At 36.5% G+C, this 23,638-nt stretch overlaps 1 protein-coding gene across 5 annotated transcripts in view; it reads left to right on the forward strand.

Annotated features, from left to right (window-relative positions):
* The window catches only part of caln1.S (calneuron 1 S homeolog), a 154,682-nt gene extending 134,711 nt beyond the window's left edge, over positions 1-19,971 (forward strand). For all 5 annotated transcript variants that reach the window (XM_018249678.2, XM_041584120.1, XM_041584121.1 and 2 more), the window contains 2 exons: positions 11,213-11,369; positions 19,598-19,971. In XM_018249678.2, the coding sequence (XP_018105167.1) occupies positions 11,213-11,369; positions 19,598-19,725 (285 nt within the window). In that variant the 3' untranslated portion in view covers positions 19,726-19,971. The remainder of the gene's footprint in view (positions 1-11,212; positions 11,370-19,597) is intronic.
* Positions 19,972-23,638: the final 3,667 nt, after the last annotated feature.

A 23,638-nucleotide genomic window follows, 5' to 3' on the forward strand; every position in this document is an offset into this window, starting at 1 on the left:
GTCGCAGGGCCCCCTCCAGGTTCCATGCTGGCTTCCAACTGCTGAGCCAGCACCCAACCGCAAACTGCAGCACGTGAGCATGCGCGCACTTTGTATTTGCTGCGACCTGCATCAGGAAGATTAGAACAAAGAGCATGACTGGGCTGGTGGGGCCCACAATGTGTTTTCCCGATTTTTGTCCTACTAATCACAAAGGTACATGTGTCTAGGGCTGGACTGAGATTAGAAATAGGGTCTTTAATATTTAGTTCATAGAGGCTCATAAAGCACTGGCATACATACTGTAGTAAAATAGTGATTTAAAGGGAAACTAAAGTCTAAAATAAAATAATACTTCACCACAAGCCTAATTAAACAATTTATGCTTTTAAAGTTGGCCACAGGGCCAACATCTCTTAAACATTTCTGCAAGACCAAGACCATGCGCATCTGCCAGAAGCTGATACAACAAGGCTGATTTATGGGTCCTGCGTTGGAATGCAATCTAATGTGGATTTTATAGTTTTTGTATTGTTTAATATAAACTTTCTCCAACTCTCTAGAACCTGCGGCTGCAGCAAAATAATCCTTCAATGAGAATCCCAGTTTATATGTTTAAATCTGGCTTCATGGTCTTTGTACCTGCAGTTGGAGTTGGAAACAGGATGTAAAGACATAAATAAAATCACATTTTTACTTTATTAACTGAAAAAGAAACCTAGCCTCAATACATCTGTACTGTTTTTTATAAGAAACCTGCAGTGAAATTCTCCCTTTGTTTACTTGCTCTGACTACTATGGATACGAATCTCTACAAGGTTGCCGGCTGCTCTACAGGGAAACAAACAAAGCTGCTCAAGTTCTGGGAAGTAAGGTTTGGGGGGGGGCTCCACCTGCTGTTTGATTGAAAGTATGATCCTTTCCCTGCAGAGCAGTTAAGGACTGTCCCACATTTCTTATCCCCAGCAGTCAGAGCAAGAAAATGAAGGGGGAATTTCATTGCATACAGTCAGGTTTCTTATAAAAACGTACAATTTTTTTAATTTAAGTATATTAGAGATAAGTTACTTTTTCATTAAAAAAAGTAAAACTGGGATTTTATTTTTTTGCTTTTACGTTCCCTTTAAAAGTGAGTCTCACCAGTGAGTCCAAGTTCGAAGTATGAAAAAATGTGTATAGGCTCTCATTTTGAGGAGCTTTGTTCTGTACTGTTTTAGCTAGTATGAATCAGCCCCCAGGGTGTGTAAGTACAGATACAGCCAACACACACACCATGACAAACACTAAGCATGTTTACATTACAAACCTACCTTACAGACTCACAACCTATTTGGCAATGCTTGACTAACTGCTAGTTTAATATGCTGGACTGAATAATTTAAGTCAGTTCAGTGATCTTTAAATTCATAGTCTTTATAGTATGAGTCTACCAGACAATACAGTGTATACAGTATATACACAAAAAGTTTAGATATTATACAATACCTTTCATACTGATAAATTTGATCATCTTAATTCAGGGGATGATAAAATGCGACTGGAACTGTTATTGTTCTTCACACATGGAAATGAAACAGTTGGAGGCAAACTCTTGTGTATAGTTTCCTAACCATGGTCTGAGTGACAATATTTTTTTTATAGGATGATACATAAAAGTGCGTGAAGTGTAACCATCCCTCCCTTCTGACTCTTTTGACCTCATTTCTTCTTTCTGAAATAAGATTGTAACCTGTAAGATTAGCCTGCTCGATCTGTACCAGTGATTGATGAATCATCTCCCCAAAGTAACACTGAATAATCAGAGGTTACTGAAGGGATAAACTGAAAACACAATATATAGATAAATGGAAACTAACAAAGGTATTGGGTCACCCTGAAACCCACTGAGTATAGTGGTTGAATAACTTAAAAATAAAATGCCAATATCTTTTTTAGTGAGGGGAATTATATTGATACCATGTGAATACAGCTGAAAATAAAAGAACTCCCATGTGCAATCTTTCAGTCTCAAACATATGCAGTCAGAACTATATCTGTAGGGGGTTATTTATTGAAGTCTGAATAGAAAAAAAAAATTTTTTTTCCTATAAAATCCAAATTTTTAGTGGAAAAAAAGCCTAAATTTTTTGGGGATTTATTATAAAGTTCGATGCTGCAAAAATCCAGAATCCGAAAATCTGGCTTCTCAGACCTGCCGAGGTCAATGGGAGCTGTCCCTATCCTATTTGGATATTTCTGTGGTCTGTGCTGGAATTACTTACATACGATTAATAAAATTATACGATTCAGGTTTTCGCTCGATTTTATTGAGTTTGCCTCCAATCCGATTAAATTGTGTTTTTCTTCTATTAAATCAAGTCATATTGTGGATTATAGTTTGGACGGACTTTTTTATTTTAAAAAATCTGGGAAAAAAAATGATTTTTATTAATAACCCCCTTAAAGTGATACCATCATCTGAATACAGTAAAGGTGATTTATGAACACAACCAAGTGTGATCATGCTAAATTGGGGGGGGGGGGGGGGATGTCTTGTTTTCTTGAATTTTAACACACTTCTTGCATCTCCACATAATTGTACTGAGCATCACCTTTTCTGATGAATGATGCGCAAGTTTGTATATTGATGCTGGGGAACCCTAGAGCTAATGCAACACTGAACATGGTGGTAGTTCCAGGGTTCTCGCTGCTGGCTGAAAAAATAAGGGTACCAAAAATAACTCTCTAATGTTGTTTTAATGCCGCTCACTGGAAATGAAAAATACCTAATCTCAGCATTTTGACCCAGATTTAAAGTGGCTACTTGTGGCCGTAGCTCCTCAGCAAAGGAAAGGGTAAAATAAAGGTATTAAATGTGTAACATGGGCATCTCACATCTCAGTGTGATGAACCAGACATAGCTTCAATTTGCTGTCCCGCTGGCAGGGCTGATCCTATCAAATGTGGGGCCCAATTGGGACCATGTTGGCGGGGCCCCTAGACAAAGTGTTGCTGGCTACTGACACACCAAGTATTTAGGAAAATAAGGGCATACAGGCACGAAATAGAAAGGAAAGGGGCAGACAAGGTAAGAGAGTGAGAGGGATGAAATAGAGGCACATAATAGGGGCACACAGGGTAAGAGAGAGAGGGAGGAAATAGGAGAGTGGACTGGGCCAATTAGTTTTGGGCAGGCTGGGCCGATTCAGCTTGGAAGCAGGCAGGGCCTTTCAAGGTTGGAGGAAAGCTGGGCCTATGAGAGTTGGGGGCAGGCTAGACCTATGGAGTTGGGGGATAGGCTGGCTTATCAGAGTTGGGGGTGGGCTGGACTCTCAAAGTTGGGGGCAGGCCAGGCAGCATCATGTGCTGAGGGAAATATTATCTGTGCTGCCCTGTGGTGCGGGGCCCTATTGGGCCCAATTGGTCCAATAGGCCTAAGGCCGGCCCTGCCCGCTGGAGCCCGTAGGTCCTCACTGGCCTATTTCCTGAATGCTCAATCCCTACCTGGTGCACTATCGGCAGGGTCCTGAACCCAATCACTACCACCTTGTTGGGAACAAAGGCTGTCCTTGCTACATAATGGCTTTCTGACCACCTTTGAGGTGATCTCACACCAAACTCCTACACCCCCTAGTCCTAGTCAAGTGCAGCCCCTTTTTCCTGTACTGCCATCTGATCTACTCAGGCCAAAAAAAAGATGTGCCATTTGCCTACTTGTGCACTCCCTATTATAAGCTTACAGGAGAATTCTCCTGTTTGAATTCTCTAATTTGAGTTCAAACAAAAAACTTGAATCATGAATTTTTTTGTTGATAAATTGACCCCTTAGCGTAAAACACATACGAAGGCTTAGTTGAGACACTGAAAACAGATGCATTGTATTTAGAAACCAATTAAGTATTTGCAGTCTAAGGGAACTACTATAATATTGCAGTAGTGAGTTTAAGGCAGATTGGACGATTTGGTTCTCCTTTCTGCTAATAACCTGGTGATTAGCCTACCACCTAAAAAACCCTGAATGCTAATTGATTATACATTACACATACAAAACGTACAGCAACTCATTAGATGCTAATAAGATTTTGTCAGGCAATTGGTGAGCCTTTACATGCAATTTATCCATATACCTAATAGTTGAATATAATCAAATTTTAAAGGGACAAAATTCTCACTAGAGACACAGGCGAGTCAGAGAGTCAGTCCTCCCACAGGCACTAGTTTGACTAGTAGTTCAGTGAGACAGTGAGATGTTGCAGAGTCCAAAGGCGTGACTATTGTACAAAGCTGTTTGGTGAGAGAGGGTGAAAGAGAGAGAAAATGGATGTTTGGTGATGCTGGGGACTGGTGTTTATACTAGCTTTAATGTGAATGCTCCTTTATACTGGGCCAACTTGCTTTTGTTAATGGAAGAATCTTTATACCGTGTCATTGTGAGTGGCAGAAAGCAAATACATCATAATTAGTATGCCAACCTTATATGGGTCACTGACTGAATCAATGTGTAAATCAATATCTTACAGATCACAGTATGAGCATCATTGGAGCACACATACCCATCGTTATTGGCTCATGTAGTATAAAGTCAGTATCATGACAATAAACAGGAAGGACACTCAGGCTTATTTTTGTGGGACATAATTTTCTGATTAATAGCAGAAAATGAAAACATAAGCTTTATCTGTATCTTATATGCAATATATCATACTGGAATGAAAAACCAACAATCCTCATATCATTAAAGGTGAAAATTATATTTAAACATATAATTTTGGGTTTCCATTATATGGAAACCCATTACCCAGAAAGCTTCAAATTATGGAAAGGTGAACTCCCATAGACTCCATTTTAATGTAATAATTCAGATTTTTAAAAAAAAATTAAAAAATGATTTCTTATTTCTCTGTACAAATAAAACAGTACATGTATGGGATCTGTTATCCGGAAACCCATTATCCAGAAAGTTCAGAGTTACAAAAAGGCCATTGCCCATAGACATTTTATCCAAATAATCCAAATTTATTGCTTTTCTCTGTAATAATAATACAGTACCTTGTACTTGATCAAAACTAAGATATAATTAATCCTGATTAAAATCAGAACCAGTACATTGGGCTTATTTAATGCTTACCAGATTTTCTAGTAGACTTAAGGTATGAAGATCCAAATTATGGAAAGATTCCTTATCAGGAAAGCCCAAGGTCCCGAAGCATTCTGGATAACAGGTCCCATACCTGTTCCTTGTACTTGATCCCAGCTAAAATATACTGTAATTAATCCTTGTAGGAAGCAAAACAACCCTGTTTGGTTAATTTAATGTTTTAATGATCCCATACCTGTATATAAATTACACCTTTAAAGAAAAGCAGGTGTAGGAACAGTCTTGTGTGATATTACCCTAAGAGGAGAGAAGACAAGACAATGACAAATCGACCTTGTGAGGGAACCATGTTAATAAATAGCATGTGTTGTTTGAAGTGATTCGTTAGTTTTTAGTATATACATGGGGGATATTTAGTTTTTGTAAAACTGCAACCCCTGTGCCTGGGGTCCCTACATCTCTCTCAATGGCTGTAACAGATACACATTTGTTTTATGTTCAAATCATAGAGTCCTTCTTTAAACCCTGAATAGATTAATCCCAGTAATTTCATGGATTTGCACTTTAACAAATTAACGGTACACGGTACAGATCAAGACTGATACATGGATGTCCTTTGTGATTTGCTGTATACATTTTGCTACAGATTGGGGCGAATTTACTAAAGGGCGAATTTGCGCCTCGGAAGACTCCGCCACACTTCCCTAATGTTAATTGTCAGCAAATATGCTTATTAATAAAAATGCAACGTTTAAGAGTGGCAAACGAACGCTGGTGTACTTTAACCAGCGAAAATCCATCAGCGCGGACATTTCTAAACAAATTTTTTTTCATAATCCCCCGTTAAAATATGAAAAACCCCCAGCGTTTTATCTTTTTTTATGACTTTTCAGCATTCAGGATACTGTATGATGTCACTGATAAGATTGTGGAGAATGTTGCTTCACCTTATCAATTCGCCAGGTATAACCTGGCGAAACAGACTCTGTCGACAAGAGTAAATTATTGGAAAGTTCGCACTTTGATCAATTTGTGGAGTAACGATCGTTCACATGAGTGAAAAGGGCACTAAACTTCATTAGCGTTGAGCTCTTTCACTAGCTAATTGTACCCCACACCTTTTAGTAAATTGGTGATGTCCCTGCGAATTGTCTTTTTGGCGAATTATCGCAAGCGACAGCCACTTTGTCCTTTAGCAAATTTGCCTCAATGATTCCCAGTGCAAGAAGAGTGTATTATCACTGAGCTTCTGTCATTTCTTCATGAGAAAGTACAAGTAGGGATTTGTTCAAATGCAAAATTCCCCAAATAATGGTTGCTGGTGCTAGCATTTAGACTGAATAAAACCTGCGCTGCCATGATTTTCCTTTTAATTCAACATGCATGTAATCTGTGGGAAATAATGTCTGTGAATAGGAAATAATTGGAATATTTCATGTTCTGTTTTGTTATATACTCTAGTTTAACTTAATTAAACTTTACAGATGGTTAAGGGTTTACAAACTGTATACACTGTGCGAGTTCTTTGCTTCCAGATGGAGCCTGACTAATATTCCCCATGACAGCTATTTGCATCCATCTCACTCAGCAGGTGTCAAAGAATAATATGAAAACAATTGCCTCCACGACAATAAATCACAGGATGTTTTATTTGCTTTAATTACTCAGCCCAGTTAAATACAGGTCGGAATATAAATGGCAACAGTCAGTATACAATCCAGTTTCCCAAAGTACTATCTAGTAATTAAAGATAAAATTGTATTTTGATTTAAGGTGTAGCCTCCTGTCTGGCGATGCGAGCTGGGCATGGTGCTTGGTGACTCTCTGCCCATGGCTTCCTGCTTTGCCCTAAGGAGCAGGACTGGTGGTTTATATTGATATTATGATAGAGTTGCTCTGCCTCCAGACATAAACAGCTGTATCATGACAAAGGATGAAAATGTTGCCGTGTTAAAGTAAAAGGCTCTGTTTAATATTTGAACTGGATCAATATTTGATATCTTTTATTTCAAATGTTATTTTTAGACAGCATTCACTGTTAGAATGAACCTATATATTTTAATAAATCAGTACAACCATGACTTGAATCTAATTTGCATGTTTATGAAAATGATTCAATTTTTTTTTTAATTTTTTCTTTTTGCCTGAAAATAATTCCCTCCGATAGTAAAACTTCTGTATGGCCTGTGTCATATTTCTGATCTAACAATGCATCGCTTATGAAGCTATTTTTATTCTACCAGCAAGAAAAGCGATTAACTCTGCAATAAAGGGTCATTAAAACAGCTGGATGGACATTTATTAATTTGATTGTAGGAGAGCTGAGAGTTTATATTTCATGAATATGTTAAACCATTTATGCTAAATTATTCCTGTTTGACATTGTGGTTAACATCAACAAATGGGTGTAGATAGAAGTAAGTGTTATAATTATTTTAAGAGTCTTCAAAGTAATCTGATTTATCCACTTGACTATGGGAAAAGGAATCAGAAAGGATTGGCCTACTAATAGTTGCTATACAAGTATGGGTTCTAGAATATCTCTTACCCTGGTGGTCTAGTGGTTAGCGGGGACGCACGCCCGCCGCGTGCATCCTACCTCCTTCAGTGCCGGTTCTCCTATGGCGCGTGCACGAGCACGCTTCCCGGTTTATGCGCCAGCGTGATGACGTCATCGCGCATTGGGGCGAAGTTCAAATGTATAAAAGAGGAATTCAGTTTTCTAAGGACTGCCCGTTGTTAGGTTTGATTTGCAAACTTCCTGGGTGTTTATTCCTCGTGAATCCTGATTGATCTTCTGTGTTTGACCTTGCCTGCCTTCTTGATTCCTCTGATCTCTCCAAACCTGACCCTTGCCTGCCTGACTTCTCTGATATCTTCAATCCTGACCTTAGCCTGCCTGTTTAACTCCAAACTCTCCAATCTGACCTTTGCCTGTCCATCGACTATTCTATGCTCTCCAATCCTGATTCCGGCCTGTCTGACTATTCTACTCTGCTTGTGCTGGCCCAGCCTGCCTGTTCCACACTGTGTTGTCTGGCCTGTTCTCCTGAGGTGTTCTTCCATTCCAGTATCCTGGTGAGAGACTATCGTGCCCCTTTGCTCGTCCAGAACCGTTAGCTTTGCTCCTCTCTCAAATAAGACCTGGCGGCATCCAATTAGCCAAGGGCTCCCCCCGAGGTGAAAGGCAGCGGTTATAGGCAGAAGTGAGAGCTGAGACCAGGGAGCTTAGCTTGGGTTCTGGATTCTGGGTGCCGATTCGTGCCAGTATCTGTCTCTGAAACTGTCCAATTTTTCAAAATTATTTCTATCTATCTTCAATATATCTAGTGTCCAACTGAGTCACACTCCAATGTATATAATGTACCATTTATTTTTGTAGGGCATATATAAAAAAGTATTATGAAATCACTTTGTCCATCATAGCACAAAGTAGAACATCCATGTAATGTTTTGGGGGCATCACACTTGCATATTAATCCATTATTGCACAAGAACAGGTGTAGATCAAAATCTCTTTTTAACGCTTTTGGGGTCAGATTCTATATATCCATTGAACTTCAAAAGACTCCTGTCCATAAATCAACTACTCTTTGTACATGGCCTCCTAGACAATTCTATAGCCATGCACAAACAGCATCCTCAAGACCAAAAGTTTTAGAAAACAAACCTTCATGTGGCACTGTATCAGCTTTGGTAACATCTAAGTAGATAACATTTTTGCATTTCTCCTGTCCAACATCATAAAAGGCAATTTAATTTAAAAGATATGATTTTTCCATTATAATGCCAAGATTATTATTGCTTCAAATGCCATTCCCAGATAAATGTGATCTCTTAAAGACCATCAAACATGTTCCCACTACAGATTTCAAATTTACAGGCCTATAATTGCCAGATTGAGTTAATAAACCCTTTTAAATATCAGAATTACAGCACATTTCTACTAATCCATTGGCTCTCCTCTTGCATAGTCCTATTTTTATTGAACATCTTAAACAAAGGTAAGGCCATGTTTAAATATTAAATGTACCTTTGAAATAAAAATGCATTTTTCAACTGTTGGCATTACTACTATTTAATTTACAAGTTAATATTTGAATGTTTTAATCTGTATGCATGGTAACAAATGAGAATATTGTATTTATCAATGCTGGGAGTTTTATGCAGTTCTTACCTTTTTCTTGCTAACATGTAAACATTTTCACACTGATGTGTTTTTAGCCTCCAAGACCAATGAACATGGTGTTTATGGCATGTAATACATTATTCAGATGGACTGACAAAATCATACAGCCGAAAACTGCTTAAATGAGGAATTAAAGAATAAAAAAAGAACATGGCTAGAAAAGGTTGGCCACATCTTTTGCCCATTTGTACCAGCCCAAAGCTCTCCATTTTTTCTCTTGCGGTACTACTGCATATGCTCAGTCTGCTCTTGGCTGATGTCAATGACCTGAGGTTATAGGCATGCTATAGTCACTGCCTATTCACTGTTGAACATGCATAAAAGCTAACCAATCAAAGTATTGTCTGGTTGCTCACTAAAAAAAGTCCTACTCTGGCATTTTGGGCTTGAAGCTGAACTTTATCTGTATTCTTAATTCAGTCCCTCCCTATTTGTTTGACTTTCCTTTTTACCTTGTAATGATCCCAGATGCTGAACTGTGTTATTGTTTCTTTCCTCACAAAATGAAGGGACCAGTTTCAGAATTAATATATACATGGGGGAGACCCATACGCAAGTACAGATGTAAATTAAAGAAAAAAAAAAGATGACTCTGACATTTATAAGCCATGATGATCAAACACTATCTTCCTCTCTTACATTGAAGACAAAATCTTACCATTGCATACTAAAAAACTCATCTTATCATACGTAACGCAAATGAAAAAAGGGTTGAGATACAGCCCTTTGCTATAGGGAGAACACAAACTGTGACCAATATTTTAGTCACTTTGCTTATGCAAAACAGTCAATCTGGGAAAAAATGTCCTCTTTTCAAAGGTCCTCTTTTCAGTATATGAAATATACTGATTTGCATATGCATCTTGTGATCTCTCCATGTCTAATAGACAATGCAAAGAAACTTTCAATTGCGTCTCTATGCCCTGGGGCTCTAAAGAAGAAGTATAGAAGAAAAACAAATATAGATGGAACAGAATTAACCAATAAGAATGCAGATTCGATTCCCAATACTATCTCAGCCATCTTGCTATTGTCTTACTCACAGAGATAATTATGTCATTTTTGGCTTCATTATTTTACTTTGGAATCAGACATGGAGAAAAAGGACAGACTTGTTCAGTGCTGGGAAACTGTGCTTAATGCTTCCATCTCTAGAAACTGAGAACCTGACTAAAGGTGGCCATACATGGATAGATCCGCTCGTTTGGCGAGTGTCGCCAAACGAGCGGATCTCCCTCCGATATGCCCACCTTGAGGTGGGCAATATCGGGCAGATCCGATCGTGGGCCCTAGGGCCCAACGATCGGATCCTAGCATTCAGCAAACGGGCGGTCGGATCGCGGGACCGCATCAACGAACAGATGCGGCCGCGATCCGACGGGATTTTCTGTCCCATCCGATCGAGATCTGGCCGACTTTCGGACAGATCTCGATCGGGGAAGCCCGTCGGGGGCCCCCATACACGGGCCAATAAGCTGCCGACACAGTCTGTCGGCAGCTTTTATCGGCCTGTGTATGGCCACCTTTATACAGATCAGCTGGGATTCTCATTGGACTATAGTTCCCCTTTAAGTTTACAATATCCTATTAACAGAAATGTGTTTTTAACAAAACTCAAGAATCCTACACTAAGTTTATACTTGAATTACCCTGATATCAGGAACTCAACAATATTATATTTAGTAATTCTATTGTGTTTAGGGAAATTCAGGGGTTGATTAGATCTTAAATTGGCAAAAACAAGGCTACACACAAATGAGAGTCAGCAAGTTATTATGAAGAGGACAGCTGCTTGCATAACAGAAATCCACCCACTTCATTTTCCATCCAATACATCGCAAAACCTAAGGTGTATTAAATGAGTGGCTGTACTTGAAATTAACTGAACAGTTAACATTTATCACAGCTAGAGCTATTTTAATTGTTCATCACAGTGCTTAACAGTATGCTTTTCTTGCTCACTACAGTTTGATATGCAAAGAATAACACTAGAAGAACTTAAGCACATTTTGTATCATGCATTTCGGGATCACTTAACAATGAAGGATATTGAAAACATTATCATCACTGAAGAGGAAAGTTTAAATGAAAACGCCGGCAACTGTCAAACAGAGTTTGAAGGAGGTAGGAATTATTTTAATCCTATGTACATTGGAATTTACAGAGGCTGTAACTGTTCTGCCTTATTCGAATTATATGTAACATTTTTCTTGTTAAAAGTAAACTTTCTGCTCTATTAGGAGTCAAAGGTGCACTGAAAACCAAAAGCAGGGCAGGGTCATACTGATGACTTTTCATGCTAATACAATTGGCCTTTGCATGCCATCCATATTGTTTTGCATTGTTTATAATGAGTGAGTTCTTGCCTTTATGTTGGCTTTGTTTAAAATTTGACAATGGCCAAAGTGTTGAAGCAAAGTACTGTGTGCAACTTGCACCCCCTGTTGTGCTCATTGCCCATAAACACACTGACCTCTTTATGTATGTATACTATATGGGTGGCAAATTGGCATATCCTGGCACATCATGTCATGTGTTTTGACTGGTCACAGTTCCTTTAAAAGAAAATATACAGGACCGTGTCCTTTAGCCTATGAGTAAGTCCCAGTCAAGCACAAAATACATAAGGCTTATCCTCATACATATCATTTTACTTTTATATCTTATGGTTTTAATAAAAGAGGCCTTTGTTTAATATTTACATTTCTTGTCATATCCCTAAATCAAATATCTTTCAGGCCATACAAGATAGGAGCATTAGGGCAAGCAAGGCACAAGGGGAATACTAAAAGAAGGCATAAAGTACATAACTCCCTTGATTCTTTGTAAGCTGAACATTTGTGAATGAGTGCTGCACCCAGCATTATGGAAACAGATGCAAGAACTAGAAGATGGAAGGAAGAACACTATAAGAACTAGTGTGTGGGCCCTAAGGGAGGAAATTCTGAATCCCTTTATCCAGCACCTGCACTTCTGATCATGTTAAAAGAACCCTATTGAGCATGGTTTTGCTTCATTTAGAATGCATAGATCTCTTCTTATATTTAGATTGGAGTTTGACTGAATTACTCAACAATACATACTTTACAGTGAAAAATAATGCTGTTGAAATAGGTTGTACTTTTGAAATGAATTGATAAACGTATTACAATTTGAAAAATGATGCTGCTCCACATAGACTATCGTTAAATAGACTAGCTTATCTCTGTACTGTTTTCTAAAAGCAAATTTGTTTTCTGTCCTTCCTGTTAAGCTAACAGATTTAGTGTTCTTTTACAAATATTTTTATAAAATGCATCTTGCTTTTTTGAAAGATAATAGTGAATGTTCCCATTCTCCAGCTGGCACTCTTCTTGCTGCATTGCACATATTGCTGTACAATTCTGCCATTCTTGGTAGACAACTGGTACGGTACAGCAGCAAGAAAAGTATTGGCTTCAGACATTTAAAAATAAAAATTGCATACAAAACAGATTTACAGTATAACACATTATATTGACAGACTTGAAAATACAGCAAAGTATACATTCAATGTATAGTATTTTCCTAAATTTTACAATTGTAAGGACGTAGTTTGTAATGTGCATGGAATTTACCTTCTCCACATTTTAAAAGAGGATTGCAAACTGCAGTCTTGTTTGTTGTTGACTATGGCTCATCTGGAAATTCTTCATCCTAAGGGTAATGGCATACCGGGTGCTCTGGGGCTTTTTGGGTGATGGAATTTTAATTACCCAAAAAGGAATTGTATTGAAATCACGTGACAAGCCTTAGCTGCTGCTTCTGAGATGCCCTCTTCCTCTGAATTATGCAGGCAAGCCTGAAGAAAAAGTGTAGGCCAAAAATATGCTCTCTCTAATGCTCTCTATGCTCTCTCTCAATGTCTAGTGCGATTTTTCGAGAAATTTAAGGTGTAAATGATGATATTGTGATCTCTCCTACTTCAAAATGCGCCCCCTGATCTTGCAGCTGCCTTGTCTGCCTACCCCTAATTCTGACCCTGATAATCTATGTATAAATATATATATTGCAATGAGTTAGGCAAGTTTCACTTGGATTAAACATTTTAGCTGTATTTGTATGGATGTTTCTTATACAAGCTCCCCTACTGCTACTATGTAAAATAAGGTAATGCCTATACAAATATATAAGGGTATTAGAGGTCACCTTTTGTGTCCTTTTTTTTAAAGTAGTATTCCAACAATTTACCATACAACATATTTCTTTTTATACTGCAATTTACTGCACCATAAGAAATGTTCCCTATTCTGTTAGTCAGGTTTTAGAGAAGAAAATAGAAATAGGAAAAACTTAAATATTGCAGGACATAATTAAATCTGTATCTGTATTTACCATGTACTTTGTTGCCAGCTCTATTGTGAGCAAAGTACTTAAATGTTTAGCTGAGCATGCAGTATGCAAATAAATAAATTGTCATTTTGTACAATCAAAACACAACTGGCATATGAATATTACAAGTTAGCCTTTACCCATTGTGTTATAATCACCTTACAAGAGGTTAATAGTACATAAGGTCATGATATGATGAAGCTAAAAGAGAATGTAAATGTCATAACATTATGCCTGCATACATATCCTCCTGTACTGAGCACAAATGAGCAAAGACATCTTCTATTTGTTGCCCTTTAAAGCTGGCCATAGACGCAAAGATCCGATCGTACGAATCAACGTACGATCGGACTTTCCCATCTCCCGACCCTCCACTAACCATAAAGATCAAAGTCTTACCATTCCGATCAAATAAAGTAGTAAAAGAACAGATCAGCCAATGTTCTGTCCCTGACAGCAATCGTACGATAGTTATGTCTGACAAAGCTGGTGACAGTCTCCCACTGAAAATCGTACGATCGGCAATACATGCAGAGATATTATCGGCAGCCGACAGAAATTTTCAAACCTGTCCAATCGACCAAACAACCGATCTCCGCCGGACGAAAAATGTCGGGACTCTCCACACACGGTCCGAAAATTGTACGAATCCACGATCCAAGGCATAGGCAGCAGCTATCATTTACTGGTCCACTGTTTTATAGCAAAAGTAAATCAGTAAAACATTGCATGATGGTTACATTACCATAACATTTTAAACAGAGATTGGTAGAGTCCAACATGTTGAAAGAAGGATAGTCTACTGTATATCAAGTAGAGACACATATATATTGATGGATCTGTTTTAAGAGCAGAAGCTTCAAGAAGAAAAAGTAATATATTAATGCCCATTGATTGCCCTGCTGATGCTCTTCAAATATGCCGTAATTATTTTGCCACATTTACTACTATTAGCAAGTACAGAGATCTAGAACATACACTAAAATGATTACTCATGTGAGCACCATCTTGGTTTGTGAACTTAGATGTTTGCCTCTAATTGCAGTCCATTCTGAATACGATTGATTTTACTATAGATCATTCACTGCTCACTATTCGTAAGAAGAGTGCAGCAAGGAAGGGGAAGTTTCTTCATATCCTTTCTATTAGAGTGGTGGTGAAGAGAGGTGGTCTTATCGGCTCAGCGATGATGCACAGGTATGCTGTGTGCCATCCCTGAAGTGGCAAAAAGAGATAAAGATTATATACAGTGATTGCAGGTTTAATCAAAGCTCTAGTGATGTTTGCAATCTTAGAGTGGTGATGTTCAGTATTCTGTTGTATTTAACTTTAGAAAAGTCAAAGGTCACCTTTCCATTAAAATTTTAATGTACAATTTTCAACAAAATGCCTTTTGGGGTGAATGGGTCAGTACATGTTATCTCAAGATTGTTAGTGAATAGTTATGATGTGCAGGTGAGCAAAATATGTTTACTTTGGCTCTTTCTGTAATCTGTTCTAAAAAAATAAACCCATGTGCACGGATGTACCCGTATACTCAAGCAGTGTTCATTTACATGATACATTTTATGAAAGTTGTCTTGACCTCACTTACCTGTTCTGTGTTTCCAATCTGTTCAAGAATGATCCAATATTTGCTTACAAATAATGTATGTACTCTTGTCCAGGGAGGGAAATGGTTTTCTTGTAGTCTTTGATGGTATTCGCAAAATCCAAGCCACAACTACAGCTCTGGTTGCATGTGGACTTTTCAGCTTTCTCAACAACTCTGAACTGAACTGTAATTCTAAAAAATAGATTACGCTATTGAGATGGGAAATAACAGTGTTAAATAGGTGATATTCTTATTTGCTAAGATGATAACTTTTCAGGCAGTTAAGAATCATTTGTTTGTCTCTTAATCAATAGCAAGTAAGCTCTAAGGGGAAAGATGATAAACTTTAGATTTAGTACTTGGTATCCCTTGGCTTCAAGCCCTCTGCTGAACTTCAGGTCTGCAGTGAAGTAAACAATAAAAACCAAAACAAAATCTATTCAGGAAAATCATACTGAGGAGCAACTGTATTAGTTATCATATGCAATCCTTAAAGTGAAGTTTCTTGTGTTTAACATTTAAAATCTATTCTTGGAATTTTCCTAGATAATATTTGTAAACCCTGGTGTAACATCTGAATATATTCTAGATATCCCCATTTTAATAGGATATCATAACAAAGCTTTTAGACATATACAGTAACTCCAGGTATAACAACCTATAAAAGTTTGGCTGTTTTGTAGAATATATTTGTGTAGGGTGTAAGTATATTATGCATGTTATATACAATCTAATTATGCAAGGGTCAACATGTTAATGGTCCCGTTTTATTACTGTTTTTAAAAATGTTGTAAAATATATGCAGAGTTAGTATCAGCAGTGACAATGTTCAAAGAGACTTATCTTGGGGTTAAAGGGGCTAGGTGATTATGAGAAACTATCACTGAATAACTGAAAGAAACGATTCGAAGATGCAGCTATGGGATCCATTATTGAGAAAAAGCTATGAAATACAGCAATGCTATTATTTTGTATCTTATACTTGATGTCAACCAAGTTAGTATAAATATGTGTTGGCTGCTAAACAGCACTATTGATTATGTTTTTGTTAGATATTTTGGGTAGCATTAAAGCACAGCGCTCACATTATGAAGGGGCCTTACCTGGAAAAGTCCAGATCCCAAGCATTTCAAACAATAAAAACCATGCCTGTTAAATCAAATGTAGTTCCAAGCCAACCAGGGGCTTAGTTAGGCCCACTGATTAGGATATCGTAACATTACCCTACTCTGGCTGTGCTTGATTCAGGCACAATCAAAGCAAATCACAAGTCCACGTAGAAGACCTTTGTATAATGAGATGCTCCTTATATGAAAGCCTAACAAAGGCTGTGGTTCAGGAAAGGTTTGCTTACAGAGAGGTCATCTCTCTTTGATTTGTTTTGATTGTACTTGTACAAACATGAAGTAGAGTAAGAAGAAATAATACAAACTTTACATATTTATTAAATAAATAAAAGAACTACCTGTATGTTTAGCACAAGCTCCATTCATTGAACTAATGTATGTTGAAAAGTATAGTATTCTGCCCCTTTAACGCATTTAGATTAGCATTAATTACTTTGACACAACATGTCAGTCATTGGATCAACTGAACCATTATAGTCCACAAGAAAGTTAGCAGTGTCTGTAACTTGCACATGAGTGGTAGTTCCTCATTTCTGCAATAGTTAGACAGAGATAGGAATATCTACATGGTTGAAGTGAGCAGACATTATTACCATACAGTAATTAAGTCAAATCATAGGAGGAAACTGAGAAACTAAATAAACAACATCAACAACAGGAATACATGTAACATAATATGTCTGGCATTATAATGATAAAATTAATTTTACTGGACCAGGTGGTTGACTAATGCTTTCTAGGTCCACTCCAGTAAATGGGAAAAAGATCATTTGCCCAGAGTTTGCCCAGCTTTGCTGTGACTGTGATGAAAGCCATTAAGAAGGGTAAAATACATTGGTATGTTCACATTCAGGTTTTGTGACTTTATTTCTAGCTATTTTTCAGTGCCCTAACCATTTGGTACAAGAAATGTAAGTAACATTCCAAATGATACTTTGATTACAGTCATTGTGCATTCATTGATGCTTTTCTACTTGAACAACTTTCTGTGGAGATAAGCACTGTCCTCAATGAACAGTAATCTGGTTCAAAGAAATAGAATATAGAGAACTCAGTTTGTAAGCGCTTGTAGATTTATGCTGTTCTAGAATAAATATATCACTTTGCAGCATTCATACTGTGCAAGTGCCAATATCATTATTTGTAAAGCTAAACAATGCATATCATTTCTGGCATTGTACATGTTCTCTCTAAAATCATCTGTACAGTGATGGATAAAGACAATGTATTTTCTCACTTTGTATTCACATAGTAAGAGATAACTAAAACAGATCACTCCAGATTCAACTGTGCAACTTAACAATAAACCAAGACATTTATCAGTGTCTGAAGTCAGAGTAAAGCAATGTGAAAATGTTTTAATCAGCAATCTATTGTTTTTAAAACTACATGAAGCCACTGTAAAAACTTACAGCCAATCACAGGTTATGGGCATGCTGCCCAAATGTCTAGTGGTATATAATCCACTTGTAAAAAAAAAAAAACAGTTTGATATAAATGTAAATCTACAGAAAGTGCATTATGTTGATTAACAGTCTTGATTTTTGTCCATGTGTTTGAATGTTAGAGGATAAGAGGTAGGGTATGATATAAGTCCCATGTGTAGGGTTGGAGATTGATAGCAAAAATTGTATTCCTTGTTTCAGACCTTCCAGAATTTACAGACTTAACTCTGGAAAGTATTTAAAGCAATATAGGGTTTTACATAAATATATTACATAAATAAAAGGGGGGCAACGTGCATTGTGTATTTGAGCTGGGTCTAGGTATAGCCTTGGGGGTGTAACTACAGAGGAAGCAGACCCTGCGGCTGCAGGGGGGGCAGGAGGAATAGGGGGCCCCATGAGGCCCAAATAATGATCAATTTCAACATATATTGGTAAAACAGGACAATCTTTGATATTTTGGGGGCCGTAAAATTAATTTGCTGTGGGGCCTAGTAAAATCTAATTACTCCACTGTATAGCCTCCTCACATTGGCTTCTGAATTCTTGCAGTGCACATGCCACAGAATTGCCACAACTGAATAAAATAAACAGAAATTGATCCTTTATCAAAATGTGTGAAAAACATATGCATTTTGAAAGTTTTTTATTTATAATATTTGTCTCTGTTCTTGTAATTTGTGACATATAGTTTTTTTCCAATTAGCACTGCAAAAACTTTGCAGTATTATATAAACTTGCCTTAATGTTTACTCAAAAAAAAAATGTTTTATTTCAAAATCCAGCATTTCTTGTTTAGCACTAAATGCATATATGCCAATTTTCTGAGAAAGGAGATTAAAAAATACAAACCTGTGTCATCAAGTATTATATTAAGGGGCAGATTTGTTTTTCAGTGGAAAGGTGGTATAATTTGCCACACATCGTCAGGCATCGACATGTTAAAATTGTAGATTTCTTTGAGCAACGTCTGCGCAGTGTAAAATAATGATGGCAAATCTGGGTTTGCATGGCAAACCTTGATAATTTATTTTACACTGCTTTTTACAATGTTTTTTTTCAGCAAATTTTATTTTATACAGCATAAGAAATTGGCCCCTTAATTAGAGATGTTAATAGCCCTGAACAAGTTATTTTTGCTACTTTGACTTGGCTCTTATGGAATTACGCTGAGTTTGTACTAATTATTAATTTGGCACCAAAAGCACATTATAATGTTATAATGTTATATGTTTACTGTCAATCTCCTAAAGGAAAACTATACCCCCAACCCAAATATATACTTAAGTAACAGATAGATTACATCATATTAAGTAGCATTGTAAAGAATCTTAGCAAACTGCAATATATATTTAAGTAAATATTGTCCTTTTACATCTCTTGGCTTGAGCCACCATTTCGTGATGGTCTGTGTTCTGCCTCAGAGATCACCTGCCTAGAAATACTACAACTCTAACTGTAACAGGAAGAAGTGTGGAAGCAAAATAAAGAACTCTGTCTGTTAATTGGCTCATGCAACCTGATGTATGGTTTGTTTGTGTGTACCTTGAATTGCAGGATCCCAGGGGGTGGCCCTTAATTCTTAAAATGGCAGTTTTCTATTTAGGATTACCCAATGACATACTAATTAAAACTTAAATTAAGATTTATGATGTATAATTATGATTATAAATATGATTTATTTACTTGAAGCATATATATTTTTATAGAAACCTACATTGTTCAGGGGTATAGTTTTCCTTTACGACAAGATTCATCTATATTTTAATTGGCGTATATGATATAAATGCAAATGACACTGTAAACATCTAATTCCCTTTTATTTTTATATTTCAGTGCATTCTCAGAAGCAAAACAGGCAAACGTGTGTACGGAAAAGCCTTATATGTGCATTCGCAATGGCGTTTATTATAAGTGTGATGTTGATTGCAGCCAATCAGATTCTTCGAAATGGTATGGAGTAAGCCTTTCACCACAACACTGTGAACAAGAATATACATGCATGCGCATGCCTAGGTGAACTCTTTTCTTAATGAATAACTAAAGGAAACTAACTGCAAGAAGAATCGTTCTGCAAGCAACACAAGGCCATCAGTGATGTGACTTGCAGAGCAATTTAACCTTCTTGACAGGGACACAAAAGGGCTGTCTTTAATGCTTTAATGGGTTTGTTTCCTAATGCAATAAACAAACAGGAGTTCTGAATTTTATTTTCGAAGTATGATGTGATAGTATAACCATTTTTTGTGCATAAGCCCATGAGTATAATATTTTGCTGTTAGGACAGTGTCAATTAACCACACCAATTGTTGCATAAGGGGTATTTCAATATGCACTAGTCAGTTTAGAATTCATTAAAAGCAATGTCCACCCCAAATTTGTATTTTGAATAATGAAAGAATATATATACATAATTCCAAGCAAATGAAATTGTAACGGCAATTTTGATTCATCCAGGTCATGTGCTACAGTATCAAGCAGTGGTAAGTCTAAAGCAACTGGACTTCCTGAGTATTCCTTAAAACGTTTTACCACTCATCCAAGCGTCTTTTTTAGTACTTTTGGGCAATTTCCTCAGATGTATTAAAGGTACCACTTGGATGAGTGTTGAAAAATTTTCAAGAATACACAGTATATACTATATATTAATTAGAAATTGTCAATAATTATCAACATTATTTGTAGGTATAATTGCGTTTGAGTATATTCTATATTATCTCCTCTCCTCTTCCTTACTACTTACACCATTGCTCCATTGTATCACTACTCAGCTTTCCTCTTGCGAAAGCACCTTGTATGTCCTGTGAATAGCAGAACTACAAAAAAGAGAACAAAAGAAGCTTGCAAGACATTGTGGGAACTGTAGTCTTGGCTGTAAAAGAGTTGATTTCTGATACAGTCTAGAAAACGGAGAATGCAATAACAGAGGGCAAACAGAAACTGTTTTTTCAATTACAATGTCATTTAATTTAAAGGAACAGTTCAGTATAAAAATAAAAACTGGGTATATAGATAGGCTGTGCAAAATAAAAAGTGTTTCTAATATAGTTAGTTAGCCAAAATGTAATCTATAAAGGTTGGGGTGACTGAATATGTAACATAATAGCCAGAACATTATTTCCTGCTTTGCAGCTCTTTTGGTTTCCATTGATTGGTTACCAGGCAGTAACCAATCAGTGAGTTGAGGGGTGGCACATGGGTCATAACTGTTGCTTTTGAATCTGAGCTGAATGCTGAGGAGCAATTGCAAACTCACTGAACAGTTATGTTCCATGTGGCCCCCCTTCAAGTCGGACTTGCTCCGAGTTAGAGATCTGAGAAGCAGGAAGTTGTATTCTGTTCTGTTATGTTAGACATCCGTTCACGTTAGCCTTTATAGATCTCATTTTTTGCTAACTAACTATATTAGAAACATTTTTTATTGTGCACAGCCTATTTACCCAGTTTTTATTTTTATACTGAATTGTTTCTTTAAAAGCATTGACATTTGTTCATTTCTATATATTTATTGAAAAGTGTCTAAGAATTACATTTGATTATCCAAACTTTTGGATGGACATCCTTTAATGGCAACCAAGGAATATTTGTCTATCAAGGGTTCACTGTCTTTTATTCAACAGGGTGGTATTGATTTTATGTCTCCTGACAAATACTTCAGCAATATCATAACGTTTTAAGATCCAAGGAAATGTTGCCACACAAGTATAAAGCATTTAAAGAAATAGAAAATTCCAATTCAGAAATGTTGTCAGAATAAATTAAAAACTCAACTTCCAAAAAAGTTTACACATGCCAAGGGTTTTCATATGTAATACCAATTTATATATATATTTTTAGAAATGTCTGGATCAATAACAAGCATGCTCAGTTGTTCTTTGAGTATAGAATTAGTTTTTTGGCTAAATCCAGATCATTATTACTTCTTTTCAACAATGATTAATCTCACACTTTTCAACAATGACTAATTCAAAGTCGAAGGATTTAACTTCGACAGTCGAATATCGAGGGTTAATTAACGCTCGATATTCGACCTTAATTAAATTTGCCCCTTGTAAATCCAGTGGTGATCTTTTTTTAATGGCAACTAAACTAAAAATGGCCAAACTGCCAATTGTGGAATTTTAAATCTCAAGCCTGAAACAAAATTATATATTTCACTGGAAAGTTCATTTAATATGGCATTTTCTTCTCTGCTACAGTCCTCTCATTTACCCACAATGCTTAGACCCAGTCCTTCCTCTATCAACACTTAGCTCAGCACCAGAGCTAAATCTTTTCCTTTACTAGGAAGGATGATGCTGACACCGATAAGGAAATTAGGAGTTTCTTCTCATAACAGTGTGCATGACCAGCCAACCTGTGGCCTTCCAGCTCCAGTAGAACTAAAATCTTAGTTTATATTTTTAGTCTTGGTGACTTCTGTTCATATGAAGCTGGAGGTCCCGCATTTCTTAGAGACCAACTAAGGAATCGCCTTCCCATACTTACATAGAAATATGCACATTACACAAGATAAAAAAGCTGCAGGGAGTTGTATGTAACACTTGCAAAGCTGCCACATGAGTCTGTCAGATACCAGGCTGATGGAAGATTGAGAGCTGGCAGTGCAAGCAATAAAACAAACAAGGAAGTCTGACAAAAAGAGTTCTGCTTGACAGCATGGATGCTGGTATTCGTCAATAAGAGTGAAAATGTTAGCAGACATCGTTGACAGTAGCTTTCAGCATGTGCATTTGTTTTAGGTAATTGGGTATCATATATTTAAAAATATATATTTATTCCCCAAATGTTATCCATTACCTATTCTTAATGAATGTTGCTAATGAAATAAAAAAAAAATGTAAACATTTAGAAAATCATAAGAGGGGTTATTCAATAAAATACAAAAACTTCACACTATTTTCTTAAAACCCCTCGACCAAACTCTCATGCACATTTTTACCGTATTCGTCAATAAATGAACTCGAAAAAATATGGTGCAGGAAAAGATGCAATAAAATCGTGAAGAAATCCAAATCATATGATTTTTTGGATTATTGCTTGAAACCAGCACAGATCATGATATCTTCCATGAGCTGACAATAATTGTCACATACTCTAAATCTGATTATGTTAGAATTCTTTTGTCTCTCATCATTTATATCAGTCTTATTACAAAGGAAAATATTTATATTTATAAAAATATAAAATAATTTATACCCCTGTTACATATATTAGAAAACCAAACATAATTGGAATTTAGAAAAAATATATACTTGCTGTTACTATGTTATCGATTTTTTTTTCTTATTGTGTAGACAAGAAACAAATCAATTGGTTTTAATTATTTTTGTAGAGAATTGGCAGGGTTCTAAATGCTAATGGATCCTGGTATAGAAAAGAACTACAGGAGATAATGCTAAATTTGTTTTAAAACTAAATTACTTTCTACAAACTATTTATTGGTTAATACTAATCTTCTGTGTTGTATCCTTTGTATTAAGTTTCTTTCTTTCTTTCTTTCTTTCTTTCTTTCTTTCTTTCTTTCTTTCTTTCTTTCTTTCTTTCTTTCTTTCTTTCTTTCTTTCTTTCTTGGTGGAGTGCATTGTATGCCTTTTTTATTTTAATATGACATTTAAAAAAATGCTTGACATTGCACCTAGTTGCTTTGGTAGCAAAAAGCATTAAATAAAATATAGGACAACTTTGATCTTTGTACAAAATATACAGCAGAAATGAAATTGTAGATTCACAATTAGTGATGAGCGAATCGGTCCAATTTTGCAAAAAATTGGAAACTCCGAAAAAATGAGTGAAACAGAAAAATTCACAAAACATTGAAGGTTATGTGCGTCAACAATTTTTATGCGCACAACAATTTTTTTTTTCTAATGGCGA

The sequence above is a fragment of the Xenopus laevis genome, chromosome 2S (genome assembly GCF_017654675.1).
Source record: "Xenopus laevis strain J_2021 chromosome 2S, Xenopus_laevis_v10.1, whole genome shotgun sequence".
Taxonomy (NCBI): Eukaryota; Metazoa; Chordata; class Amphibia; order Anura; family Pipidae; genus Xenopus; species Xenopus laevis.